The sequence below is a fragment of the Colletotrichum siamense genome (assembly GCF_013390195.1).
Source record: "Colletotrichum siamense strain Cg363 chromosome Unknown KSG_Cg363_contig01, whole genome shotgun sequence".
In the NCBI taxonomy this organism is placed as follows: Eukaryota; Fungi; Ascomycota; class Sordariomycetes; order Glomerellales; family Glomerellaceae; genus Colletotrichum; species Colletotrichum siamense.
The window spans coordinates 1,421,257-1,446,623 of NW_023501014.1; the positions used below are offsets into that span (position 1 = coordinate 1,421,257).

Below are 25,367 nucleotides of genomic sequence, written 5' to 3' on the forward strand. Positions count from 1 at the left end.
TAAGCCAAAAAGCCTTTGTCTTGAAATACAGGCATTTGATTGGATATGCCAAAGACATGACGCATGCGAGGCTATCCACCTCACTTTACCTCGAGCAGATTGACTCATGAAGATCCCTTGCTTTAGACTGAACGGAACGGCCAAGCGAAGCCACGGTAATGCGCTGATTGGATCATGAGCCGTCTAGCGCGACGGACGATAACGTCTAGTCAGAGTTGGTCTGATTCGGGTGCCGGGAGCACGGACGAACACCTTAGTGATCGACAAAACAAAAAAGCAAAGTTCTGAGGGACGTAGGGAGAACATGAGTCGAAACATGAGCCTGAATTGTTCAGAGTAGTCCTAGAGTAGTTCATCGCGGGAAAGCAGTGACCACAGCCGAGAGACGCCACAAGCGGGGGGAAGGGGTTCAATATTAGTCTGGCTTCAACGGGATTCGCTGCTCCGGAGAAGCTGTGCGGCTGTATCATACCCGTATTACTAGGCCAAGCACGCTATCGTTGGACTGATTCAACCGATTTGGACGGCCGATCACAATGTGTCCAGGTGCCCGTACCGTTGGCCCGCTGGGCTTCTTCGACAGTGGCTGAACCGTTCCTCGGTCATGGACTCTTCCTACTCCATTCCCCACTCATATCCCCACGCACAAAACTTCAAGAATGAGGCTGTCTTGAAAAGAAGACACATTCCCATCCTATTTTTGTCGAAGATCAGACCAGGAGATGCCCCTTTCTCTTCATCCAACAACTCCAACACAAACGTCACCATGGATCCCGCAGCGATGGCGAGCCTTACGATCTACAACTTCCCGCCTATGCCGCCGAATTTCGATAGCGTAGGCATTTTCTATATGACCTTCTGCGTAACATGGACGGTACTCGTCATCGCCGGCATGATCTTCTGCTGGGTCAACCGCGATAGCCCCGTCCTCAAGATCCGTGGCTTGCCGCTGTCCTTTGCCGCTATCTTCTGTCTTCACCTGTACTGGATTCTGGCCCAGATCACCTATCCTATCGGTGGAACAATGCCGGCCGTTCTGGCCTACGATGTTCAGTACTTCGTCATGGGAACCTGGTTCCCGCTCGGCATTGCCTTGTTCCACGCATCCAACGCTCGTTTCTTGCACGTTGCGAAGCTGCAGAAGCTGCATTTTGCGAATAAGGGAGAAAGAATCAAGCGAGGAAAGCTCGGCTGCGATGGTGCCAGGACATCCTGGCTTTGCCGCCTGAGGAACATGGACTATACAACGAAGATCATGATCCCCATCGGTCTGGGGTTGGTTGTGCAGGTACGTAAGGTTTTCCCACATACGCAAGGATTCAATCTGACCAGGGGTTGCTTGGTCTAGGCATGCTTGACCATTGGCATGTGGCTCGCTTGCAAGAAGTATCACCCGACGTTCGGCATTCCTGGCACAGAAATTCGCGGTTCCAATGTCGTGGAGCAACTGGTAGACCTGGGTCGAGGATGGGAGTGGTGGCCGACGGTAGTTTGGCAGTTTCTCTGGTCGTGGATAGTAAGTCACCATTGATGTTAGAAGCAACATCGACAAGTTCCTAACGTGAATAGATCGCCCCCACGATGCTTTGGAAGGCTTGGGGCATCCGCGACACAATGGGATGGCGAACGCAAACCATCGGTTGCTGCCTCGCCAGGTGTGTAACACATTGCGTTGTCCAGTACCCTTCATCGTTGCTCATCTCTATCTAGTCTCCACGCCACACCGATGTTCCTCATTGCTTCCTACGTCCCGGCGTTTGCGCCGGTCAACCAGTACTTCACTCCAAGCCAGTGGTAAGTCCTCAGCCTGGCACCTGTCGTGTCAGATCAAGAAACCGCAGCTGATGATGGGATCTAGGTTACATCTCTCATCCATGGTTTTTGAGATATTTGCCGTCTTTGTACCGGCATTCCAGGTTATCCGACTGCGAATTCTGAACAAGAAAGCAAAAGATGCCAACGCCAAGTGGGACACGTCGTCTCAATCAAGCACTCTGAGGCCCATGTCTAACGCTATGGGCACTTGCGTCAACTGCAGGCGCGAAGCCTCCGCCAGCCAGTTGGAGAAGGGCCTTGCAAATGTGTACCAATCAGACAACATCGAAGTTGGCCCGGAGCCGGATAGCCGTCTGCTCACGATGAGTGCTCTTGACCACGCTCTCCGCGAGAACACCGGTTCTCTGCAAGAGTTCTCGGCTCTTTGCGATTTCTCTGGAGAGAATATTGCCTTCCTAACTCGTCTGGACGCATGGAAGACCTCTACTTGGCCTCAATTTGCTCTGAACTCGAAAGCTCATTCACTCAGTGGTGAAGAGATGCTGGAAGCCTTCAACAGCGCCCTCGACATCTACGCGGACTTCATCTCGATCAATCTCGCCGAGTTCCCTCTTAACCTTCCTTCAACCGAGCTCAAGCATCTCGAAGCTGTTTTTGAGAAGCCCGCTCGCATTCTCTTCGGCGAAGACTCTTCACTGAACCACATCACCCCCTTCGATGATGCGTATCACACCCGTAATGGTCAGACCTCAGGCAGTGGACAGGACATCCGAGGCCAGATCCGCTACACCGGCGAAATTCCCTCCAGCTTCAATCCCAATGTGTTTGACAGCGCTCAGGGACACATCAAGTATCTCGTTTTGACCAACACCTGGGCCAAGTTTGTTAAAGAGATGCACCAAAGGAGGCGGTCAAGCGAAGCAAGCAGGAGTGTCATATCGACAGAATCAGAGACATCGCTTTTGAGCAGGGTCTCCACAAAGGTTACAGATATGATGCGTGGGAAGAGTCGCTCGGATTCTTCTTCTTGAAAGCCTTCGTGACAGGTGTACAGTCACTCATTCATTCGTTTCTTCCTCTTTGCTTCTATCCAATACCCGGGAGATTTCCCACACCTACACAAATGTAATCAGACATTTAAATAGTAAAATATATCTAAAAGATTCGATAGCCAGTTACCTACCATTGATACAAAGATCTCAATGGAAGAAACGTATAGCACAGTACTTTGCAGTAGTAAAATATCTGTGTAATATCATTTCTATCGCTGGTTTTGGTCCAATCATTACAAGACTGAAATGCATTGAAACGTCCCAAGCGGGAGTTTTCTTAGGATTTGATCATCTCTACTTGTAGCGTTGAAGATAGAATCAATGACTCAAACCCTTCGCGTGCGCCTTTGCCACATCCTTCCAGTATCTCTCTGCGCTCTTCTCTCTCATCTTCCTGCCATATCTAGTCATGACAAAAATACTAGCATTCCACACAAATCCAATAGCGCCAACGGTGATGAAAGTGTCGCGATAGCCCATGTGGTTGAGCCAGGGAGTGATGCCGTAGTTGATGGCGAAGCTCATCGTGTTACGAATGATGACGCAGGTGGTGATCATGTCGCCGCTCAGTTGCGGGTATGATGCGATAGCATAACCCAGAGATCCGGCGACCGCCAGAGCGTTGTTGATAGCGAGCGTGAATTGGGAGATAATGAGCCCCATCCAGTGGATATGGTAGGCAACTCCAAGGCCGTAAAGGATCATGCTGAAAGGCACCAGAAACATTGAGGCCGCGAAGAGCCACAGAGAATGTTCCGATTCGGAGATTCCGTTGTTGCGACGCGCGAGGCGAATTGTCAAGATCTTTCCAACCTTGCCGCAATAGTAACCTCTACAGGAAATATGTCAGTCATCATTACAAAACAAACCAAAGCATTTGGACTAACCCGATGATGGTACCAAGAACGCCTCCCGCGTAAGCGCCAGCCACACCGGCAGTAGAGAAGCCGTACATGGTGGTGTACACGGTACCTGTTGTGGCATTCTGAACACCAGACCACACCAAGTTGTTGGCGCCGTACATCAATCTGAATTCAGTTAGGCCGCAGTCCTGCTCCAAAGATACCATTGAACTTACCCAGCGTAAACGACAGAAGGATACGTGAAGCCTCGGAGGGCGCCAAGAGCAATATCCAGCATTCGGTTGGGTCTCGGCTTGTCCTTGATACCTAACTTCTGGACAAAAGTCTTGCGTGGGTACATAACCTGTCCATTCTCGCTGTCGACGGGGTTGGTGGTCGGAGTTCCCTGCTTCTCTGTTGTGTTCGCAACTTTCGACTCCTCCTCGCTGCCAGTTGCAGATTCTGTTCGTTGCGCTTCCGAGATGACGGGTGTTTCATGGTCCTCCAGTCTCGCGGGACGATCGTAGTTGGTCTCTTCCATGAAGAGGAAACAGTACACCAAAGCAATTCCGTTGAAAATTGCGCACCACCACTGCGAGGTGGAGAATATAGTCAGCATCTACCTTAAGACGGAGGTTGAGATGAGGTATCTTACCAGTGTCCACTTCCATCCCATGCCGACGTTGATGAAACCAGAAAGCATAGGAGCAAGCTTGCCTGTCATAGAGAGACCCCATCCATAGAGCGCAAGGTACTTCGGGCGTTGATGAGCGAACCACTACGCACCAATCAGTCTTCATTCGCTCATATAATAATCCTTTGTAAATAGTGCGCCTACAATGTCGGTAATCGAGATTTCGCAAAGTGATTCGACGGGTGCTCCGAAAAGGCCAAGCAGGATACGGCTCGCGAGATAGGTGTGCTTCGTAGTGCACATCGGTGCAGTAGCGAGGATAATCTGAAAGGCAAACTTAGTTAGACAAAGATCTTTCCAGGGCCCATATTGGATGGCTTACAATATTCGCCGCAAGGGAAGCCAAGTAGGCAGGTCGCTTGCCATATTGGAGGGCAAGAGGTTGCCAGATGACGCATCCCCAACCGTAGAAGAGAAACTAAAACACATGTAGTCAGAAACAGTCTCTCGAAATTGCACATCCAGACTAACCATGATTCCGGTTCCATTGTTGATGTCCGCCAGCGATAATCCTGTCGCTTTTCGAATGGGAGTGACGACGGAGTAGACTGCACTACTTGGGATGGCAATCATGATGGTGTACAGCACAACGCATGACGTAGCCAGCAGTTTGCGCTTTCTAGTCCAATTCAGAGGATCTTCTGGGTCCTCTGAAGGGCGAGGAATGAGCACGATATCGTTCTCTCCCGACCCTGACGCGTGCTGCCCAATAACGGAGCCATCTACGTCGATGAGCCTCGAAGTGCCCGGAGGCAACCCATCTCCTTCGGCTTTGGTGTGGTCTTGAGCCATAGTCACAAAAAGAACCCGGTCCTAAGTTCGTGTCTCGAAGACAATGTTTTCTACAACGGTCGGAGAGCAGAATTGGCAAGAATCAGGGAGAGGCCAAACAGAAGCGACGACAAGGCAGCGGCAGAGTATGGGTGCCTCTTTGCTACTTATCGCTCCTGCTGATCGACTGTTTGGGTGAAGATATGGTCTTGGCTCACCGAGGTGAGCTTTACAGAACAGTTCAATGGAGCTATCTTGAAGTGATGATAAGCTGCGCCCGACAGGGGAAGCTATGAGCGCGGAGCATGCGGGGGCAAGCTGATAACATATCTGGGGCAAGGACTACCAGATATCTTTCGGGGATGCTCCGACACCCATCCTACCAGCTCAAAGGACACATTCCATGCTTTTTTCGGGACTCGGATATCTTCATCCAGTACAATTGCTTGTTTGCGAGCCTGGGGAGGCGGGTTTCGTGCGGAGCTGACATGCGGGAGGACTGGATGACCATTGTAGTGGAGAATGGACCCACTTCTGCACTCAGTTATGGCAGTTGACAGCGATAGGCGGAGAGGCGATCGCCGCCGGACAAGATAGCTCCAACTGATAACGAAGAACCGACTGGCTGGAAGAAACCGTACAAAGTGTCCGGGCTCTCTGACAAGCGAAGGTATGAAGGCTGATGATTTACAGAGATTGACGCAAGTGCCGGCATACTGTTGTAACGTCGTTGAATTATTTCCTCCCTGACATCATGGCTATCACGGCCCTTGCAAAGAGTTGGCGAGAGCTAGCCCAGACGTGCATTGACATCCAGAAGAAGTCTATCCCGAAGGATTACGAGCTTCCGCGAAGTCAACTGCCGCCCAAAGATCGCCGAAATGTTCAAAATGTTCCCTACGAGGCAGGAATCCTCACGCCCGAGGAGCTGGAAATGACGGAACAAGATGCAGCGGGTTTGCTGGAAAAGTACAGATCTGGCCAATGGAGTGTCAGACAGGTTGTCACAGCTTTCTTGAAAAGGACGACAATAATTCACCAATTGGTATGGAGGCTATTGGCAAACTTTTGGTGCACATGCTGATGATTCGACGCTTGAAGACCAACTTCGCTACAGAGATTCTCGCTGAATCCGCTTTGCAGAAGGCCGACGAGCTCGATGCTTACTATCGAGAGACTGGTCAGTTGGCAGGGCCGCTGCATGGTATTCCGATCTCAGTGAAGGTATGTGGGAACTTCTGTGTCTACTTTGATGGAAAAGCCCAGATGGCTAAACTGCCCTGAATTCGCAGGAGCACATCGGTATGGGTGGCCGAATTACCCATGCCGGTTTTGTGGCGAAGATCTCGAATATCCCGCCCGAAGACGCGCTTTCGATCCGCATTTTGAAGCAGGCTGGCGCAGTGATTCACGTTCGAACAAATCAGCCTCAGTCTCTGATGGTACGTGACAACATATTTCCCAAATCATCTTCGTCTTAAGACTTGTTCAGCTGACGTGGAATTGTTTGCTACAGCATCTGGACTGCAATAACAATATCACTGGGCTCACCTTAAACCCCCATAACCTCCTTCTTTCTCCCGGCGGCTCTTCAGGAGGTGAAGGCGTTTCCGTTGGCGCAAAATGCTCTGTTATGGGCGTAGGCACCGACATTGGTGGCAGCATTAGAATTCCGGCCGCTTTCAATGGCTGTTACGGACTCCGCCCGACGGCTCTGAGAGTTCCTTGTCTTGGAAACTTTGGTATCACCTTTGGTCAAGAAAGCATTCGTGGGGTTGCGGGTCCACTGGGACAGAGCGTGGATGACCTGGACAGGTTCATGAGTGCCATGCTGGGAGCAGAACCGTGGCAAACAGAAACTTCATTGGTACCTTTGCCTTGGCGGCAAGTAGCGCTGAAAAAGGACATTACTATTGGTGTCATGTTTGATGACGGGTGAGTACTTTGAGCTCTTCTGCATGAGACTTCGAAGATGACTAACAGATGCGATTTATCAGATGCGTCAAGCCTCACCCACCAGTTCTTCGAGCTCTTCAACATGCAACAGACAAACTTAAGGCTGCAGGAATCAAGGTCGTGGAGTGGAAGCCTTTCGACCATGAACGTGGCTGGAAGATAGTCGTAAGTCAAGGCAACTCGTCTTCAATCACAAAGTCAGACATCATACCGGCGCAGCCGCTGACTTGACACGCGAAGTCCTCACTGTACTTCCCACAAGGCCCGAAACCGTACCTGGACACTTTCGCCGAAGGGGGTGAACCAGCGCTTCCACTGACGCACCACGCCTTTGCATTTTCCAAGTCTCGGCCGCTTACAATAGCTGAGAACTGGGCTTTGAATGCTGAGAGAGAGGCATACCGACGCGAATATCACGCTTTGATGAAGGCAAAGGGCGTTGACTTCATCCTTTGCCCTGCATACGTCGGGGCGGGAGTGCTGCAGGGCGGAGCAAAGTACTGGAACTACACGGCCATTTGGAACATTCTTGACCAGCCAGCATCCATTCTCCCAAGCGGACTCAGGGTCGATAAGCACATTGATAAGCCTGAAGAGACATACACGCCAAGGAATCAGCAGGACGAGGAAGAATGGAAAGCATGTAAGTTGATTCCTCCCGTCGATCATTCCAAGCACGAGGAAAGCTCGGTCATGCTAATCATCAGTTTCAAGACGATCCGGATGTTTTTGATGGCACTCCAATTTGTCTGCAGGTTGTGGGCAAACATTTTGAAGATGAGGAAGTGCTGCAGGCAACACGGTTGATAGACCAGGTTTTGAAAAGCAGTGCATGATTTCCGGAGTTTGTGCGCAAGACGCTCGCGCTTTAGACTTTTAAGACCATAGAAATAGATCTAAATCGCCGCTGCGATTTCTACCTTTGGCGTTTTGAGCGCCATCCTGAAGATCCTTCTCTGTTCATACTTTCCTATTGCCAATTACATACTCAAAACCGTCGGTGATTTCTCATTACAGCATCATCTTCTTGTTTGCAGTTCCGACGTCGCAGATTAATTTCAACGTCTATACGACTTGAAAGTCCACTGGTAGCTCGCGAACAAACATCTACAAGGGGGGGGGAGTCGATGCAACGGTGACGTATGGGTCCCGGAAGCTCATCATCGGCGCTTCTAACCGTGTGCCGCGGAATAGATAACGCAGCTGCATCCATTGATAACAGCCAACATCTTGCTGGGTCTCCGCTCGGCCTTTCCTCTATCAGAGCCTATCCAATGAGTTCGTTAGGGAATGTCGAGCGTCGCTGTCAGATGCCTTTTCCAAACTTGTAGGTTTGGTGGGATTAGAACTGGACGGACATGATTGGCGCATTGATCCCCCAGCACTTCCTGGGCAACTGACGGTTGATAGTGACCTCAACCTAGTCGGACTTAATTATATCCAGTGCGATGTGTGGATTCCTGTCGTATGCAGTTCTTTCGTGAGGTCGGCAAGAGCAACACGGGCGGCGTCGTCAACGGTGGCAGCACCGAGATCACCGATGACTGGATGTGCAAGCATCACGAAATAAACACCTTGGCAGAAACGTTTTGCGGATTCGTGTATCATTTCTGAGTTATCTTAAAGAACGTTATTCTCCTTTAGACAGCTCTCCCTTTGACTTCCAAATCTCGTACTCAAAATCGGGCTGAAACTCAGTATATAATGTTTCCTACAGATAAACTGTCAGCGATCATTCGAGCACGAGGAGGAATTAAGGGTACGCAATAGCATGAGCACTTACCGGATCGGCATTGACTTTTGCCGTGAACTCGGCCGCCTTCTCACTAATGTGGTTCTTTGGCAGCCCAGTGCTCTCAACCATGATTTGGACCTCGCAAGACTTCTCCATCAGCGTGAAGAGATAGGCCGCCTCGTCGACGGTGCCTCCAGTTGTGAGTAGACCGTGGTTTTGGAGGATCATAACACGACCCGTGCTTCCAAGTGCTTCAACAATATTCTGGCTTTCCTCGGCATCCAGCACAACACCACCGAACGACTTGTACACAGCTTGTGTGCCCCAGAAGTTACAGCTGTCTTGGTTGATGATGTCCAGTGGTCTGCCAAAAGTTGACCATGCCTTTCCAGCTGGCGAATGTGTATGACAGGCCGCATGGATATCTGGTCGAGCCTTGTGGATGATACTGTGAATCATGAAGCCTGCAGCGTTGACGGCGACTCTGTTGCCCCCTATGACTTGCCCATCCTCATCAATATGAACCATGTCGCTGGCCTTGAGCATACCGAAGTGCTTTCCGAGACTCCGACTGGTCAGTATCTTGAACCACACAAGGGCATGAAGAGAAAAAGAAAAACTCACGGGTTAATCCAGAATGTGCTGGGGTCTACCGGGTCACGGACGCTAATGTGACCACTGGTGCCCTCAGTAAAGCCTTTACGAGCGAAGACTCGGAAGGCGCCTGCCATGTGCTCAAGTTGCCATTGTCGTTTCTTGTAAGGGTCGGTAATGTTGGGGATTCCGGCAAAAGTGAAGCCGCCAGTTGCCAAGGCAGCAACGCCCGTTTTCTCCGACGTCTTCCCAGAAGCAGTTTCCAAAGCGATGGTGCTGGTGCTCTCAACCGGCTCAGCCACCGTAGCAACTGTTGTGGTCGACATGGTGACAATGAAAGGCTCTTTGAGTAAGCTGATCTATCGAGATATGTGAAAAGAATGGCCAGGTTCTCAGTTGAACGCAATCTTATCAATGCCTCGGATTCGCCTTGAATGTGCTTACTCTAGTCAATTCCCACTTCATCTGGTCCGCGGTCCGACATAGTCGACGCGACGCCTCCATACACCGATATTGCTACCCTGCCAGTGTCAAGCTCCACTGCGGCCGCTTACTCGGGAAATTCACAGAAGTGCTTTCGCTGTCGACTTCCCCGTAGAATGAACCCTGCATGAGCTCCACCTGGAGCTATCATGAGCTTAGCCTCTTTCGGCAGGCAACTGATACCCGTATCTTGACCCAGTTCTTCCCCGCGATGATTGTCAGATTGAAGGCCCAATGAATTGCGGAGAAAGTCAAAGTGATACTCTGCCATCCTGCTCTCGCTCCCAACTTCCTTCCCGTCAATGTGAACGATGCAGCTTGATTCCATGCACCCCACGGTCTCCGCGAAGCAGCCCGATGCAGTTTCAAGCTCGCTTGAATCCACCCAGCCGTAAGAGGACCAAGACTTTCACCGGCTGCTGGACTTGCCGCGGGCGCAAAGTCAAGTGCGACGAGATAAGACCCCATTGCCGCGAATGCCGTGCAAGAAATTTGCAATGCGAAGGCTATGGGGCCCGTTTGCAGTGGCTAAGTCCGGACACAGGTGTCCCTACTCGCAAGGGTTCTCTTGGTCCTGAAGAGGCAGGATTTCCATCGAGACGAGAACTTCCTCTGTGTAGGTGATCCATGTCAGAGTTGAACTCTTGACTAACATAAGGATTAGCACCTATCAAGCAGGTTCTATCATGGAGTCAAGTTGATGGCATCTTAAAGACGATTGAGTCATTTGATGCAGCGTCATCCTTCAGTGAAAATGGGCATCTACACATTCAGAACTTTGGCGTATTCATGGCAACAGGAGCTCTAGAGTCTAATGGTCTCGCACGGAATGAGGACGTCATGCCCAATGGTGGTCACTTCGAAACTAATGTTAGCAACCAAACTCCTGGATCAGACTTGGACGACCATCTCTCTCCGCCGCATGTGATGACGAATCAGACTCCGAATGGTTTTGCATCACCTTCAAACTCGGAGGCGGCGGTAGCATGGGAATTATGCAACCTCCATGAGAGACAGGCTCGTAGGCCTTCAGTTATCAGGCATTGGCAGCCGCAGACTTTGTCTGATAGTGCTTCTGAGATCAAGGCTATTCGCCCGAATACCTCAGAAATCTCTGAGACCCAGCAAAGCCCACCGCAATATCAACGTCACCACACGGAAATCATTCTGCCCAAAAGCCCTCCAATGTCTGTCTTCCCCAGCCAAGATCGCTTCTTGATGCATCACTATGTCCACACAGTAGTGAACATATTCTGTGTCATCGACAATGCCAAGAGTCCCTGGAAAACGATTCATATTCCCAGAGCCATCCAGGGTATCGGGGAGATGGATGTCATGGGATCAACATCCAGAGTGCGCAGTGCCTTGAGGAACGCATTGCTCTCAATCAGTGGCTTCTTCCTGGCAAATGTTCGAGCATCTGAGGCTCATCCCAATGAAGCTGTCAAATGGGTGGAAGAGGCAATGCAGTACCGATATAATGCCATCGGTCTGCTGAAACAGGCAGTTGAGAGTGACTTGTATTCAGGAGGAAGGCCTAAGTACAAGGAATATCTTGCTACCATGCTATCAATGATCACTATCAATGTGAGTTGACAGTTGAGTTGGATATCCCCTTTGTTCCAAGTCTCTAATCGTGCTCTTCTCAGATCATGTCAGGAGATACAAGCACCTGCGCTGTGCATCTAGATGGCGCGAAACAACTCATCAGCCATAACAGAAAATCTAGAGTATCAGGAAAGACGCGGGCCTTGCATCGCATCTACTTTTACCTTCGGGTCATATACGAAAGCACTGCCGTTGAGCCTACTGGTAGTGGAGTTGATACTTCACCAAGCGGAGAGGCTTCCAACCAGCCTGGGCCCTACCACTCGCCCCGGTCGCATGCCGAAGAGCGATTTGAAGAACCTACTGAGATGGCAAGTTTTGAGTGTATCTACGGTATCCCTCGGAGTCTCCTCGTCCTCCTCAAAGATACAACCAATCTCATCAAACAGGTTTCCCAGGCAAGAACGTCTGGCCGGTCTTCAGAGATTTCTGAACCGTTGAACAGTCAGTGCGATAGTCTGGAGAAATCTATTCTCGACTGGTCGCTAGAAGACGAGCTTGCTCGATGTCGTCAAACCAGTACTAGCACAAGCTTTGACATTATCTTCAATCAAACGAAGTCTTTCCATAATGCTTTGATCATCTACTTCGCTCAAAACATTCATCTCCTCAGCTTTCACTACCTTCGGCAGTACGTTGAGGCAGTGTTGCAAGGCATCGAGGCTATCGAGAAGATCAAGACCGACAACAATATTTTGGCAGCTCCAATTTTCTGGCCAGCTTTCATTGCAGCAACGGAAGCATTCGATTCTCAGCAGCAAACTCGTTTCCGGAAATGGTACGAAAGAGTTGCGATCTATGGGATCAAAGCAGTCAGGACTGGGAGCCGAGTAGTGTACGAAGTCTGGGATAGAGGTCCGTCTGTTGACGGACGAGTGACGAGCCTGTGGAGAACTATTATTGAGCAGACCGGGGAAACACTCATGTTGACTTGATTAGGAATTTTGCAACTTTTCTAAACAGGAAAGGCTTAATCCCTGAAGCACCAAACTCTCATTCCCCCCTTGCCACCACGATTTGCCCGGGCATAGTACGGTATGAACACGAGATCTTTTTCCTCGCCACGTTCCCATGGCTTGTGACTATACAGCTTTGAGCCGTTCGTGTTCTTCAGTTCTGTTCCCCTAGCAATCACAGGGGTGACCTCATAGCCCAGAATATCCAGTGGAGAGCCATCCTTCAGGCTTGTCGTCGAGAGGATGACGTTATCGATGTCAAGCTCGTTGTCGACATCTTCGATGCAATACACCAAAGGCCCGCGCTGAACGCATACCTCATTTTTGCCAAGTTTTGGGTTGGCGTAGACGAGCTGCGGCTTAAAGCTGAAGACAACTTCCACTCTTCCATCTGTTCCTTCTGGCAGGTACAGATATCCGTCTTTGCATGTGCCGTCGCCGTTTGACCCATCAACCGTGTAGCCATCCGACCACCCAGGAATCCTCAAAGCAATTGCAACTGTGCCTGACCACGTTACCTCGACCTTTCCGGACCAAGGTGCAGCAGTTTTGATCGTAACCACAGCGTCGCTTCCAGGCACGTGAAGTACACTCTCGATGTACAAGTGGATGGCCACTCTTCGGTCTTGCATGGTGTAGATGAATGCTCCAAGATTGCCAAGAAGCTTTGCGACGTTTGGCGGGCAACAGGCGACGTCGAACCACCGACTCCGCTCCTTCGGTCGGCCTGTGAACGTGCGCATAGGGTTCTCATAGTAAAACGACTCTCCGTCTAGACCGATCGCGCCAAGAAAGCCGTTGTACAGACCAATTTCCATAACATCGGCGTACTCGGAGTTGAGGTTGAGACGAAGCATTCGTTGGCACCAGCCAATCATTCCAAAAGTTGCGCAAGTCTCAGCATAGCAGACACCACCCTCTTCGGTATCCCCGAGCACGTACGGGTGTCCAAATCCCTCCCACTGACGGACAGACCCCAGTCCGCCTGTGATGTACATCTTCTTGTCGACCATGTCTCTCCATAGCGCGGCCAGAGACTTGTGGATACCTTCATGCTTTGTCAAACGCACGAGGTCGGTTGCGGCGGTCATGAAGTACATGGCTCTGACAGAATGACCCACCAATTCAGTCGCATCTGCTAGCCGCCGATCGGCTTGGTGGTAGCCGTAGTCTCTAGGCATCCGGTAAGTCGGTCTGAACTCAAAGCTGAGCCAATCCCCAGGATCGTTTCCTCTGGCCCAAGCTTCTTTGTCAAAGTAGGTCTCGTCCTTCTCATCTCTTGTCCCGCGCTCGAGGATAAAGTACTGAGCTACTTGCAGAAGAAGGGGGTCCTTGGTCATTTCGTATAGCCTCAACAATCCAATTTCGATTTCTTGATGGCCAGGATAGCCGCGTCTCTTTCCAGGCTCTGATCCAAAGATTGAATCAATATGCTGTACAACTTTCATGACCGGTTCCAGAAGCCGCCCGCTGCCGGTCAACGTCTCGTAGGCGACACATGCTTCGATGAGGTGGCCGATACAGTACAGCTCGTGCATGTCGCGAAGATTCGTCCATCGGTTTTCAATTCCTCGCACGGTGTAGTATGAATTGATGTAGCCATCTGGGTGCTGTGCTCCTCGTATGTTGTCCACGGCCTCTTCGACATTCCTCATCATCTCCTCGTCGGCGTGTGTCATGAGGAAGTAGCACGCCGCTTCGGTGGCTTTGTAGACATCGCTATCCCAGAACGGCTGAACAAGGTGAGCAGAAGCCTATATGCCTTGGAGTTCCAATATGAACTATAGCTCGTACTCACATGGGGCTGGGGTTGGTGGCCCTCTTTCCATTTCAAACAGTCCCAATGGCCTGATTCTTTTTGGGCTTTGACCAGAGCGGGTATGGTCTTCAATCGGCCACTGTCACGTAACTGCACCCAGAAGGAAGATGTGATCTCAACATTTCGCGTGGGGACTTCCATGACGAGTCACCTGCAACACCAAAACTGATGCTCACTGTTAGATCATGAAGAAGAAATTGAAAATATGAAGAACCCCGAGCGAAAGCCTCGAAAGTCAGGGATAATGCAAATGAGGGGATCTGAGGAGTCTCAAACAGTGTCTACGAAGCGCTCCAATAAGATTCATGTAGCGAGTGTTGGCACCTCATACGTCACTTGCTGAGGCCATCCAACGCCCGATCTGCAACCTACAGTAGCTAACATGTAGTTCTTACATCCAACTCTATCCCACCCCAGCCTTCAGTAGATTGTGAAGCCGGCAAGGATTGGAGCCGCATGCCGCGGCAAGCGTGGGGTCCGACATCAACAATGCGGGGTAATATCGCCTGTTTACATGCGAGGTTATTGATGCGTACTGCATGTTTAATGGATGCACTTAGCCTAAGATGTCATCTTCCAAGCAACTGTCGTACCGAATGCGAAGTGCAGATGGATTCCTGTGAAGCGTCACGAGACCTTTGGACACAGAATCGCGGGGGTGTTGAGGATTCGACTCCTAGAATTTCTCCGATTGCAGGCCATTAAATGACATGAAGGTAGGGGGGTAGTGTGGCTGTACTCTGAGCACAGGCTCATCCCAACAATATCACAGCGAGTCCAGGGTCCTATGGGCATCCATGGATACCCAATGGAAGGCGAGTTTTCCCATCGGCTTTGAAGAGGCTTTACTGGACTGCCCTAATTCGAATGATCATATGTTTTGCCACATGTCTTTCTCTACTGTCAGACTACATCTTGGGACGTGACAACCGGGATACATGTTAGAAGACATCGAGCTGCATTGAGGTGTGCTGGCGGGAACAACTCATCCCCAATCCCAAGTCGGACGTCGGCCTTGGGATGGTTAGCCTTGAAACACTGAGAACCTCCTTATTGATTTGCTCTCACGGCCACACAAAGCAGAACATCGGAGTCAGACAGCTTAAATTTGACCTGTCCCAGGAGTCTGGAAAGGTATCTGGGGAAGGATCTCGCCATCCCCGCATCTAGACCTTTTACGTCGATGGTCTTGCAGGATACTCAACTGGAGGCCAAGTCCATCAAGAGTCACTCATGTGCGATTGTCGTTTTTTACGTCGGATGGTGTCCTCACCAGTCTACTTATAACTTTCCCGCGATCCATGCAGTATAGAGACAACACAATTCCTTCGATTTTTCAACTTCTGTGCCCCATACAAGGTTCTCTTCACCCTCAACATGGCTCCTGGAACCCCTCCTGAGATTTCTGCTACAGCGCGGCAGCTTCATTCAGGGGCCACTGTGAACATTCCACTTGATAACATGGATGTCAAAGAGGTTCAAGTCCGCTCAGTTGAGCTTACCGACGCTGTCGCCAAAGACAAGCCGAACTACCGTTCTCGATCGCAAGTCACCCTCTGCTGATCATTCTATTTGTCACACTGAGTAAGTCAATGATCGAATCCAGTTTTCTGAAATGCGATGGCTTACTTCCTGCTCGTCAGATGGCTGCATGAATGGATACGACGGCTCCGTGATGAGCTCTGTCAATGCTATGGACCAGTTTCACGAACACTACGACGTTGGCAGAACTGGACCTACAATTGGTCTCGTCATGGCTATCTACACTGCCGGGCAGATTTGCGGAAGCCTCTTCTCTGCGGGAGTTATTGATACATTCGGTCGAAAATACGGGATGGCCGTCGGCTCGGCCTTTATTATTGTCGGCTCTATCGTTCAGGCAACGAGTCAAACTCTTTCCGCGTTCATAGGCGGCAGGTTTATCGTCGGCTTTGGCGTCCCCATGTGCACGATTGCTGCACCGACGTATATCGTTGAGATGGCGTACCCCACATGGCGAGGTCTGGCGGGGGGTCTCTACAACGTCCTGGGTTGGTACATTGGTTCTTTGAGTAAGTCGCCATTGGTCCTCACACTACTGCTCTTCTGACTTTGATGCAATAACAACAGCTGCTACTTGGACGTGTTATGGCACCGCGAACATTCCCGGCGACATGTCATGGCGTGTGCCATACATTGTCCAGGTCGTCCCGGCGGCGGTCATGTCTGCTACGGTTTGGTTCATCCCAGAGAGTCCTCGTTGGCTCTTTGCTAAGCAGAAGGACGATGTCGCCAAGTCGGTACTTATTAAATACCACGGCAACGGTAATCCAGACTCGGCTGTCGTCAGACTTGAATGCGAAGAAATCAAGTTCTCCCTGGAGGCCGAGGCAGAACTGACTCGTGGGAGATGGTGGGATTACAAGATTCTCATTAGAAACCGCGCCAACCGGTATCGCATGTGGATTCTTGTTCTAATCACAGTGTTCAGCCAGTTCACTGGCGGTGCTGTCATCAGCTACTTTCTGCCATGTATGTCAGCACGAGTGTTTTCTTCCAAATTCATTCCTTCCATTTAAATGAACTGGAACTAACGCATACCCAATAGCCATTCTCGAAACCGTCGGCATCACATCATCCTCTCAGCAGCTCCTGATGAATGCGCTAAACACGGTGTTCTCGTTCTGTGGCGGCATTGTTGGTGCATTTTTCGTCGATAAGGCCGGGCGCCGTCCCTTATTGCTCTGGGGCGTCTTTCTATCCGGCTTGGTATACGTTCCCATCAACGTCCTGGCAGCTCTTTCCGGTGGTCACATAGACACGGCATCAGGATACGCATTCATCGCCATGATATTCCTGTACGGTATCGTCATGTCGTTCACATGGACACCACTTCAGGCGCTATATCCTGCAGAGATTCTCAACACCGACATACGGGCTAAAGGAATCGCAGCGGACAAATTTGTTTCTGGTATCGCGAGTTTTATCAACCTTTACGCTACACCGATTGCTCTCAAGGACATCGGATGGAAGACATACACCATCTTCCTGGTTCTTCATTTCGTCCATCTAGTGCTGATGTATTTCGTCACCGTTGAAACTAAAGGAAGATCTTTGGAAGAGCTTGAGGAAATCTTCAACGATCCGAAACCTGTTAAGCGGAGCAAGCAGCTCAGCAGAGTTGTTGTCGGAGCTGGCCTTGGTGTCAAGGTTGCGGATGCTTAAGAATTCGGATGTCTAACGGCCCGACCCAAAGGCTGAATCAACTATACAAAAGTGTAATTCTAGCCTCGCAATGAATCTCGGATGTGGATTGAACTGGCTTCATGTGAAACAGATAGTACTAAACTACTCAACCTTACTAGGTGTAATGTAGCAGTTGACAGGTCCCTTCTCCCAAAGCAGGAACGCCTGGCTTCTCTCGTCCCAGCCCTTGCTATCCTCCGAAATTCTCATGTCAAAGTTCCAGACCATTCTGGCAACAATCAAACGCATCTCCGCATATGCCAAGCTGTTTTGTTATCAGTTTCACGTTGTAGCAGCAGATAGTTCGGGGGTAAACTCACTTTCTTCCAATGCAGTTCCTTGGACCAACAGAGAAAGGTTGGAATGCCTCCTTCTTGTCACCAGAGAATCGCGGATCGTCGAGCCAGCGTTCAGGAATGAAGGAGTCGGGCAAGGTAAAATGGTCGGGGTTGTGAAACACAGGCCAGTGCCAAACCTGGACAAGACTCTACACTTCATTAGTTGTGTGATTGAGCTGTGTCTGACGAGCAACTTACGCCGTTGGGCACATGCTGTCCCAAGAAAAGGCCATCGCCCTCAGATACCCTGCGCATGATGCCTGTTGGGACTGGTGGATACATGCGGAGGCTTTCGTTGATGATAGCCTGCATGTATTGGAGCTTCTGCACGCTGACCATGTTGATGTCGTCTTCCGAGGTAAACGCCGACCGGACTTCGTTGTTCAACTTCTCCAGAGCACTTGTATGTGTGGTAAGGTAGTAAGTGATAGCCGAAAGCGCAGTCGCAGTAGTCTCAGATCCCGCAATGATCAGAGTTGAGGAATTGGCACGGAGCTCCTCAAACTGCAGCTCCTGTTGAAACATTAGCCACGAGATCGGATATTATTGCATCATCGCGTACCATAGAACCTCTCTTCCGCGTCATGGAGTCCATAAAGTCCGGGCGCTCCACCTGAGTAGCAAGTCGTTTCCTGACCTTCTCGCGTGTGAGTTGCATGTGCTGTTCTCTCTTGTTCTTGATGCTCGCGGGCATAAACTTCATCAAAAGGTTCTCGATAGGAGGGTACCGTCGGATGTTGAACTTGAAGGCCCCCTCCTTGACGCCGGCGAACAGAATTTTGACCCAAGGGTGGTAGTCGCTGTTGTCCAAACAGCCGAAGGGTTCACCAAACGCCAGGTCTCCGATTACATCGAAAGTCGTCCAGTTGTACCACGCAACCATGTCCAGCGGCTTCGATCCTCCAGCACAATTCTCATGCAGCCGCTGGAACAGTAAGTCCACATACTTCTTGATTATGGATTCCTGTTCGAACATTGACTGAGCCGAGAAGCCATGTGACAGCGCTCGTCGATATCGGGAGTGATCTTCGCGGTTACCACCAATAATGCTTTGCCTGTTATCGCGCATAAAGACCTCGTCTCTGCCGTGATCGCCAGTTCCATTCTTGAGGTTACCATGCAAGTCCTTCCATGCGTCGGGGTGGTTGTAAGCAAGCTCGTTGGGGGCGACGCGCACAATTGGGCCATATTCTTGGTGCAGCTCGAAGATTCTCTTGTGGATTTGACCAGAGAGGTATGCCCGGGTGTATGGAAGACGAGTCGCGGCCCACGACTTGGGCCCAGGATATTTTCGCAGGGGGTGGAAGAACACGTTGTAGGTGAGCACCGATACAAGAGAAACCAAGCCCTGTTTGCATCGTTAGAAATCAACGAAGCTGGAATTGGGATTCGATGAAAAGGGGCTGACGCACCAGACAAGCCGCCAGCAAAAGTCCCCACGCAACGTTGTGTAGGCTGAAGAGCCGAGGTCTGTCGTCGAGGAGATGAGTTGCCATATTCACTTTGATGCCTCAGAAATGTCCTGAAGCGGTTCCAAACTGGCTCACACTCAGAGACATGAGGCTGTCAAGGTATCTTCACCGCCGAAGACAGGACTGAAGTCTCTTTAACCCAAGAAGAGAGCGGGATTCGGTCCAGAACTCCGCAGCCGAAGCCCCTGTGAAACGACGATCTCCGCGACACAACTGCAGGGCACGGTTGCATGTCTGTGGGTATCACGCAAAGTCCACGCATAATCCGGCTGCCATCGCGCCTCCGGACCCCGCGATTTGCACAAGTTTTTGCATAACTCGTCCGGCTTGGCCCGCGTCCGGCCCATTTGGCCCCACTTGAGATCGCAGATGGCGGCACATCCATGCCGCGTTGCAGCCGTTGTGCAGTCGGCAGTTCTGGTTAGAACTTGCGGAGCCAGGTCGAACTTCCGTAAGGCCTGACTGAGCGGTAATCTGCATGAGATGATTGGGCGCGACATCGTCGCACACCTGCGAGAGTTCTTAGACATGTGCTAGTTTCCAAGCCGGCTAACGGCAGCTGCTCCCCAAAAAGGCTGTTCGTACACGGGACCCGGGGTTCAAACGTCATGATGAACCGGGTAATACTACCCTTGCCTGGAAAAATTGGCCGTGATAGGTTCATGCTCTGGAAGCGAGAAATTGCCGCGACCACGACACGTCCAGCTGCATTTTTCTCAGGCCATCATACCATGCATTGGTGCGCACCATGTGCGTGAATACGGAAATATCGAAACGTCCGTGCTTCAGTCTGCATAACTTCCCCGCGGCAAGAGGCATCCATGTCTGCACGACATAACCTGCCATCAAAGCAAGGGCTTGAGCAGTCAGGCGACCAAGTTGAAGTTGGTGAATCATGACGTGTGCCCTTGAGAGACAGAGAGCATCATTAAGTCAATACATGCTATAATGTGACGTTGAAACAGGAGTTCGATGTTGGTTTTCGGCGCCGACACGGCACCGACTTCGCACGGCCGAGTGCACAAACTGGCCGGTTTGTGGAGCCATCAGGTCTGGCACAACAAAGTTCGATGCACGGAGAGTGGAAAGGGACTTGTGTGATATCAAGGGACTTCTGTGCCATGCGCTTCATTCCAGGGTCTTAACCGAGCTTCGCCTGCGTTGAGCCCCGCAAGACTAGGTCAAATTAGATATGATGCTGATGGAGAGATCGACCCATCTTCAAACCACGTAATCAATGTGCCTCGGAACCACGACGCGATTCTCTAGATTGTCAGCGGAAACCAGGGTTTTCAAGGTGGCTGTCAAGTCGTCCCAAACCATTGGACACTCCTGGGGAGGCAGTTAAGAGGAACTGAGAATGCAATGACGGTGAATCATACGCAACAATTGCTGCCCATATTGCTGTGTGTGGCAGCGACGTTTTAGCTTAGATCTGAAGAGTAAGGGAAACCTAGGCCAGTAGCTTTTACTGACAAAATAAATAGGACATCTGAGAGAAAATGCGTTCACGAATCTAAGATGGCGATGGTCGAGGCTTCATTGAGCACCAACTCGCTCGGTCTTCATTTCCTGGATGATATCACGAACGGCAGTTTTTCTCTCCGTACGTATACAAGTCATTAGAAAACTGACAGATAATATGTCACAACCATCAAAAAGTACCTAAGAGCTGCAGGAGATTGATCAAGTCAACGATTGTGTGAAACATATCTTAGGCTGGAAACGGGCTTCGCATCTGCTTGGTTCTATGTCTTGGGCATATGGATAGTGAGACCAAATTTCAGATGATACCTCTTTGAACGGATCCACAAGCAGCCTTCGTCCAACGAGGACGTTGAGGTTGTCGCTAAACAGTCGTTGAATGCAATTGGCCAGCCCCACCGCGTCTCATAGAAATACTACCCGAAGCTGACATCCATTAGACGAAGTTGATCCGGGAGAGATCCGTCAGATTGCTGATAGATATAGTTGGCGCTACAGGAGGCACAGCACATAGCCTCCTTCCAGATTGGGACACTCCAAAAACATTGAAGGACAATTGCAAGCAGCTTCCAGGTTTTAGGCTTCCAAGGAAACATGTTGTAATTGATTAAATTGTCATTATTTTGTGCCACACTCTCAGACCGAACGTGTTGCGAGCATTGCAGACATATTGCGAAAACCTGAAATCGCAAACACCGGAGAAGCCGAAGCTATCTTCTTAGACGTAGAAGAATTAATGGGACTTAGACTTAGAAGCCGACCCTAACATACCTAAGTCGCCGATGTTGCATTGATGGATTCGCGCCGTAAGTAGGCACCGAGGAACTATATATGCAGATTGCTGACATGCTTACACGCATAACTATAGATAGCTAACATTGATCTTTCGGGCGTTTCTAGCATTCAAACTGACGTTGCTCCCTATTGGCTACCGATCAGCGATGTAGACAGAGCTCTCTTGCTTGCTTGTAGTTCTCAAGATGCCAGGTAAATCTTCAGGTTTCACGAAAGAATTTGAATGCTGGACAGTCATCCTCCTTCATACGAGCCTCAGAAAAGCCTTTAGAAGATTATACTGTTGGGTTCTTGTCTCATATTATTGGATATTTCCCAAGCACAAGCTAGTGATCTGAGGAGTAAAGTGCACATCGCACTTTTTGGAAGATACACGATCATGCAGAAAGCTTGATGCAGTAAGACAGCAAATCGAAGAATCTTTATTCATTTCTGGTCCATTATGACGAGCATCCATGAGCATTCGTACAAGGTTCGCAGGTGGGTAAAGTACAAGCAGTTCCAACGTACGATTTCGTCCGTCGCCATGCGGGCTGAAAACCACCCATTCGAAGCTCGTCAGACCCCCAGCGGCTGCTAATACTTGTAAGAGCTCTTGAATTTCTCTCCCATAGCATGCTTTACTGGCCAACCGTGTCTTCAACAGCGGCTCGTCCGCTTGGTGCGCTCCTACTGTCTACATGTGCGCGGGTTCTCGCATCTATTATGTCAATGAACCGCGACCTGCACGGCTGCGACCCTGCTTGAGGCTACATCGGAACTGCTTGCATCACATACCCCGGTTCTTACTGCCGCATCTCTCCGCAGTTGAGAAAGATTGCGATGATTAATCCGTCGAGACCATTGAGGCATCTCCCCTTAAGTAGGACAATCCCATACACAGCATGACATGTGCTCAACTCTACATTCACGTCACATTCTAGTCAAATTTATCAAGGCCGCGGGCACAGTAAGCCGTGAGGCGTATCTTATTCATTCTATGACCTCACATAGCCACTATCTCAATCAATTACCTTGGTCGATGGAAGCGAGATATGCACCTAACATGCGTGCATCGATGCGGAAGCACACGGGAATAGTGCCAACTCGAATTTCAAATACAAATCGTATCAATATTAGGTTTTAACAGGGTAACGTTTTAGCGTTTTGCACTCCGTTTTCTCTTCTACGGATAACCGGCATGTCATACAGACGGCGTTCGGCACATTGTGAACTTTCAAAGGCAACATCCGCAACTCAGTCCTAGCCCAAACTTTGAGCTCCACCACATAACCTTAACAACACGCGGTTGTGGGAGACGCGGGAGCCGCGCGCCAACGCAGATATTCTGCTTGAAGTCTAATATTGACGTCACGTTTACCTGGTGGCCATGGGTGCTCATTTTCGCTATCGATTGTGGGTCAAAACAACACAACAGAATCAAAACACCCGTGACAGAAACCGGGAAACGCCGTGTCAAGTCATCCGAATAGTTATCATGTGCCCATGTAATAATTCTCTTGTTATGAGTTTTTGTGCTCTGCTACAAGCTCCTACGCAGCAATGTGGATGAGAACATCCACATAGCAATAGCTGTGGTGAAAAGCAGAGGGTTTCTCGCAGCGATGGCGGATAGTCCACCTTATTGCCTATGATTCACGCGCAACTTCAGGTTTTAGAAAACCTGGTTCAAATCATGATTTAAAAGGTCATGGCCGCCAAGAAAAATGCCTTTGACGCATTACATACAAAGAGAAGCCAAATTGCTCCAGGTCCTGAGCCTCCAGGGTCACAGGAGCCTGAGAAGAGGAAGGTTGCATTCCTCTTTAGACGCGTGAACATTCGCTGTATCTTCTTCTCATTTCAGGAAGGTGACGGACGGCTTCCATATGGAGTACAGGTCGCCTCATGATAACTAAATTGGATGAATGGGGTTACCTGCGTGCGGACTGGTCATCCTTGAACGATTCCGCAGTCGTCACAAAGCCGGGCGCAGCCCTCGAATAATTGGGGCCGTGGACTCGCAATGGTTCGGAGAGCGGGAGTGCGGGCAGCGAGCAGACGAACCCCAGTCGCAGCGTTCTAGGATGATCGGGATCTCACTCAACAACCATAACAAGGACCAGGAGGGGGCTTTGACAACAGAAATAGAGACGGCTTTGAAATCTTGCAACCCTGATAGGTGCCGAGTCATCGGCAAAAGACTACAGTAGAGGCAATGGGCAAGACGGACTGCCCTAAAAAACTGGGAGATCTTGGCCAAGGCTTGTTCCTGTACCCATTCGTGAAAGCTCGCGCTGCAGAAGGCGGGAAAACCGATGGTCTTGATGCAACGCTCCGGGAAGCGTGTCTTGGCGATGCTGTCCCTGCATGAATTGGGCTGAAAATTTCAACAAATCACCAAAGTCCCTGGGACGCGTAGGACTAAAACACGTTGGACTGGACTTCAAAGTGATGGCTGGCTGACCGCGGCATGGGCTGTACAGTAATCACAGGATGGATCTAATCTACGAATACAGAAAGGATAGAGAGAAAAGAAAAAAGCGCTCAAAATCTCTCGGCACGGCAACAAACCCGACGAGACGCACCCATCCCTCCGGACGTGATGACTTCGGCAAATGTGACCAACTGCCAGCCACGTAAAATTCCGCCGTGCTCTATGTGACTAGCGGGCGGTGACGCTGTGGACAGAAAAGGAGCCTCGTTGGCCGGAAATAGAGCATTCTGCCCATAGCGACACGCGTCGGGTGACGACTCAGAGACCTCCCACCCAAAGGCCTCGACTCCTCGGGGTGGGTGAGGCTAGTCCGTAGCAGCCAATGGCATTTCGCTGGATTGATTGGGCGCACAAAGACTGGCCCGGTCCTCGCCCCCGAAATTTAGGGATCCCCGGCCGGTCGGGTGTTTTTCAACTTTATGGCGGGCATCCCGGACGTTCCCCGGCCGGTTCATGTTTCCTAGGTTGCGGGAGCGCAGACACCAGACGAACTCTATTGCGCAGAGCAGGATCATAGCTCTCGAGTGTCACCGTTGTTTCTTTGCCTTTTCAGACGAATTCGCAGCATTAATCATGAAGTCGCAGTACGGTTTCCTTTGGGGTTAGTTACGAGCGCATGCATTTACCCAGAGAGAAGGCGTTTTGGTCGATCCAAATTTGCACAACCGCATCAGGCTGGCGGTTCAGATTTTTCTTTCCCTCCTCAAATCTCCATTCATGCTGCCAAAAAGTTCCTAGAACCGCGGTTGCGCACATTACCCGCCCCTTTCGAAAGCCCTCCCACAGACCGAGGGAACCTGGGCCGTAAGGGAGTAAACAGGCCCCTCTACCCCTCGATAGGGTGAATTGTCAGCAAAATTTGGTCCAATCTCATTGAAGCTGCGTAAACGCACAGCGGCGCCACCCGCGATGTGGGCACTGCCTCGTCATCGGGTGCCCCCTAAGGAGAAGCTTTTGCCAACGTCGATTTCCACAAGTCTTCGGGAAGTGGGAGGTCGACCAGGAGTTCGTCCCGCGGGCTGCTCCACCCCGGATCGACCCCGGGTTCCGCTTTAGAACCATCCTCTTTCCTTCCTTGGAATGCTTGAGTGCCTGTGGTCTGCTTGGCGTAGCACTCCGTATGCCGTTGAGGCTGAGTTAAGGACAACCGCTGTGGGGACGCATTGACTCGAAAATGCGCCCGGCGGAGAACAAAGTCGTGTAACTGAGGCTCAGGACCTGCGAACCCCTGTGAGTGCCACGACTGCCAACGGGTTGTGGATGACCTTTTGCGCCGCGCTGGTTGGACGG

At 50.6% G+C, this 25,367-nt stretch overlaps 8 protein-coding genes across 8 annotated transcripts; 4 read left to right on the plus strand and 4 right to left on the minus strand.

Annotated features, from left to right (window-relative positions):
- Positions 1 to 766: 766 nt before the first annotated feature.
- CGCS363_v000351 (uncharacterized protein) lies at positions 767 to 2,807 on the plus strand (the record flags this gene model as incomplete). The annotated part of the gene is made up of 5 exons (XM_036632200.1): positions 767 to 1,288; positions 1,349 to 1,516; positions 1,570 to 1,655; positions 1,711 to 1,794; positions 1,859 to 2,807. The coding sequence occupies 5 exons, from the start codon at positions 767 to 769 to the stop codon at positions 2,805 to 2,807; spliced, it is 1,809 nt and encodes a 602-aa protein (XP_036502892.1).
- A 339-nt stretch (positions 2,808 to 3,146) lies between these two features.
- CGCS363_v000352 (putative MFS-type transporter) lies at positions 3,147 to 5,156 on the minus strand (the record flags this gene model as incomplete). Its single annotated transcript, XM_036632201.1, has 7 exons — positions 3,147 to 3,660; positions 3,716 to 3,856; positions 3,907 to 4,262; positions 4,326 to 4,448; positions 4,509 to 4,628; positions 4,687 to 4,782; positions 4,836 to 5,156. The coding sequence occupies 7 exons, from the start codon at positions 5,154 to 5,156 to the stop codon at positions 3,147 to 3,149; spliced, it is 1,671 nt and encodes a 556-aa protein (XP_036502889.1).
- Positions 5,157 to 5,889: 733 nt separating this feature from the next.
- CGCS363_v000353 (putative amidase) lies at positions 5,890 to 7,927 on the plus strand (the record flags this gene model as incomplete). Its single annotated transcript, XM_036632202.1, has 7 exons — positions 5,890 to 6,180; positions 6,237 to 6,359; positions 6,428 to 6,577; positions 6,652 to 7,070; positions 7,133 to 7,256; positions 7,332 to 7,734; positions 7,806 to 7,927. The coding sequence occupies 7 exons, from the start codon at positions 5,890 to 5,892 to the stop codon at positions 7,925 to 7,927; spliced, it is 1,632 nt and encodes a 543-aa protein (XP_036502890.1).
- Positions 7,928 to 8,721: 794 nt separating this feature from the next.
- On the minus strand, positions 8,722 to 9,746 carry CGCS363_v000354 (Meiotically up-regulated gene 14 protein; the record flags this gene model as incomplete). Its single annotated transcript, XM_036632203.1, has 3 exons — positions 8,722 to 8,802; positions 8,875 to 9,391; positions 9,451 to 9,746. The coding sequence occupies 3 exons, from the start codon at positions 9,744 to 9,746 to the stop codon at positions 8,722 to 8,724; spliced, it is 894 nt and encodes a 297-aa protein (XP_036502887.1).
- Positions 9,747 to 10,260: 514 nt separating this feature from the next.
- On the plus strand, positions 10,261 to 12,446 carry CGCS363_v000355 (Arginine metabolism regulation protein II; the record flags this gene model as incomplete). Its single annotated transcript, XM_036632204.1, has 4 exons — positions 10,261 to 10,294; positions 10,448 to 10,519; positions 10,568 to 11,490; positions 11,553 to 12,446. 4 exons carry the CDS (start codon positions 10,261 to 10,263, stop codon positions 12,444 to 12,446), a joined length of 1,923 nt encoding a protein of 640 aa, XP_036502888.1.
- A 35-nt stretch (positions 12,447 to 12,481) lies between these two features.
- Positions 12,482 to 14,427, minus strand: hypBA1-1 (Non-reducing end beta-L-arabinofuranosidase; the record flags this gene model as incomplete). The annotated part of the gene is made up of 2 exons (XM_036632205.1): positions 12,482 to 14,200; positions 14,266 to 14,427. 2 exons carry the CDS (start codon positions 14,425 to 14,427, stop codon positions 12,482 to 12,484), a joined length of 1,881 nt encoding a protein of 626 aa, XP_036502885.1.
- Positions 14,428 to 15,663: 1,236 nt separating this feature from the next.
- Positions 15,664 to 17,490, plus strand: CGCS363_v000357 (Lactose permease; the record flags this gene model as incomplete). The annotated part of the gene is made up of 4 exons (XM_036632206.1): positions 15,664 to 15,820; positions 15,930 to 16,337; positions 16,396 to 16,797; positions 16,874 to 17,490. The coding sequence occupies 4 exons, from the start codon at positions 15,664 to 15,666 to the stop codon at positions 17,488 to 17,490; spliced, it is 1,584 nt and encodes a 527-aa protein (XP_036502886.1).
- A 123-nt stretch (positions 17,491 to 17,613) lies between these two features.
- CGCS363_v000358 (Trichothecene C-15 hydroxylase) lies at positions 17,614 to 19,345 on the minus strand (the record flags this gene model as incomplete). Its single annotated transcript, XM_036632207.1, has 5 exons — positions 17,614 to 17,776; positions 17,832 to 17,998; positions 18,048 to 18,362; positions 18,412 to 19,197; positions 19,262 to 19,345. 5 exons carry the CDS (start codon positions 19,343 to 19,345, stop codon positions 17,614 to 17,616), a joined length of 1,515 nt encoding a protein of 504 aa, XP_036502893.1.
- Positions 19,346 to 25,367: the final 6,022 nt, after the last annotated feature.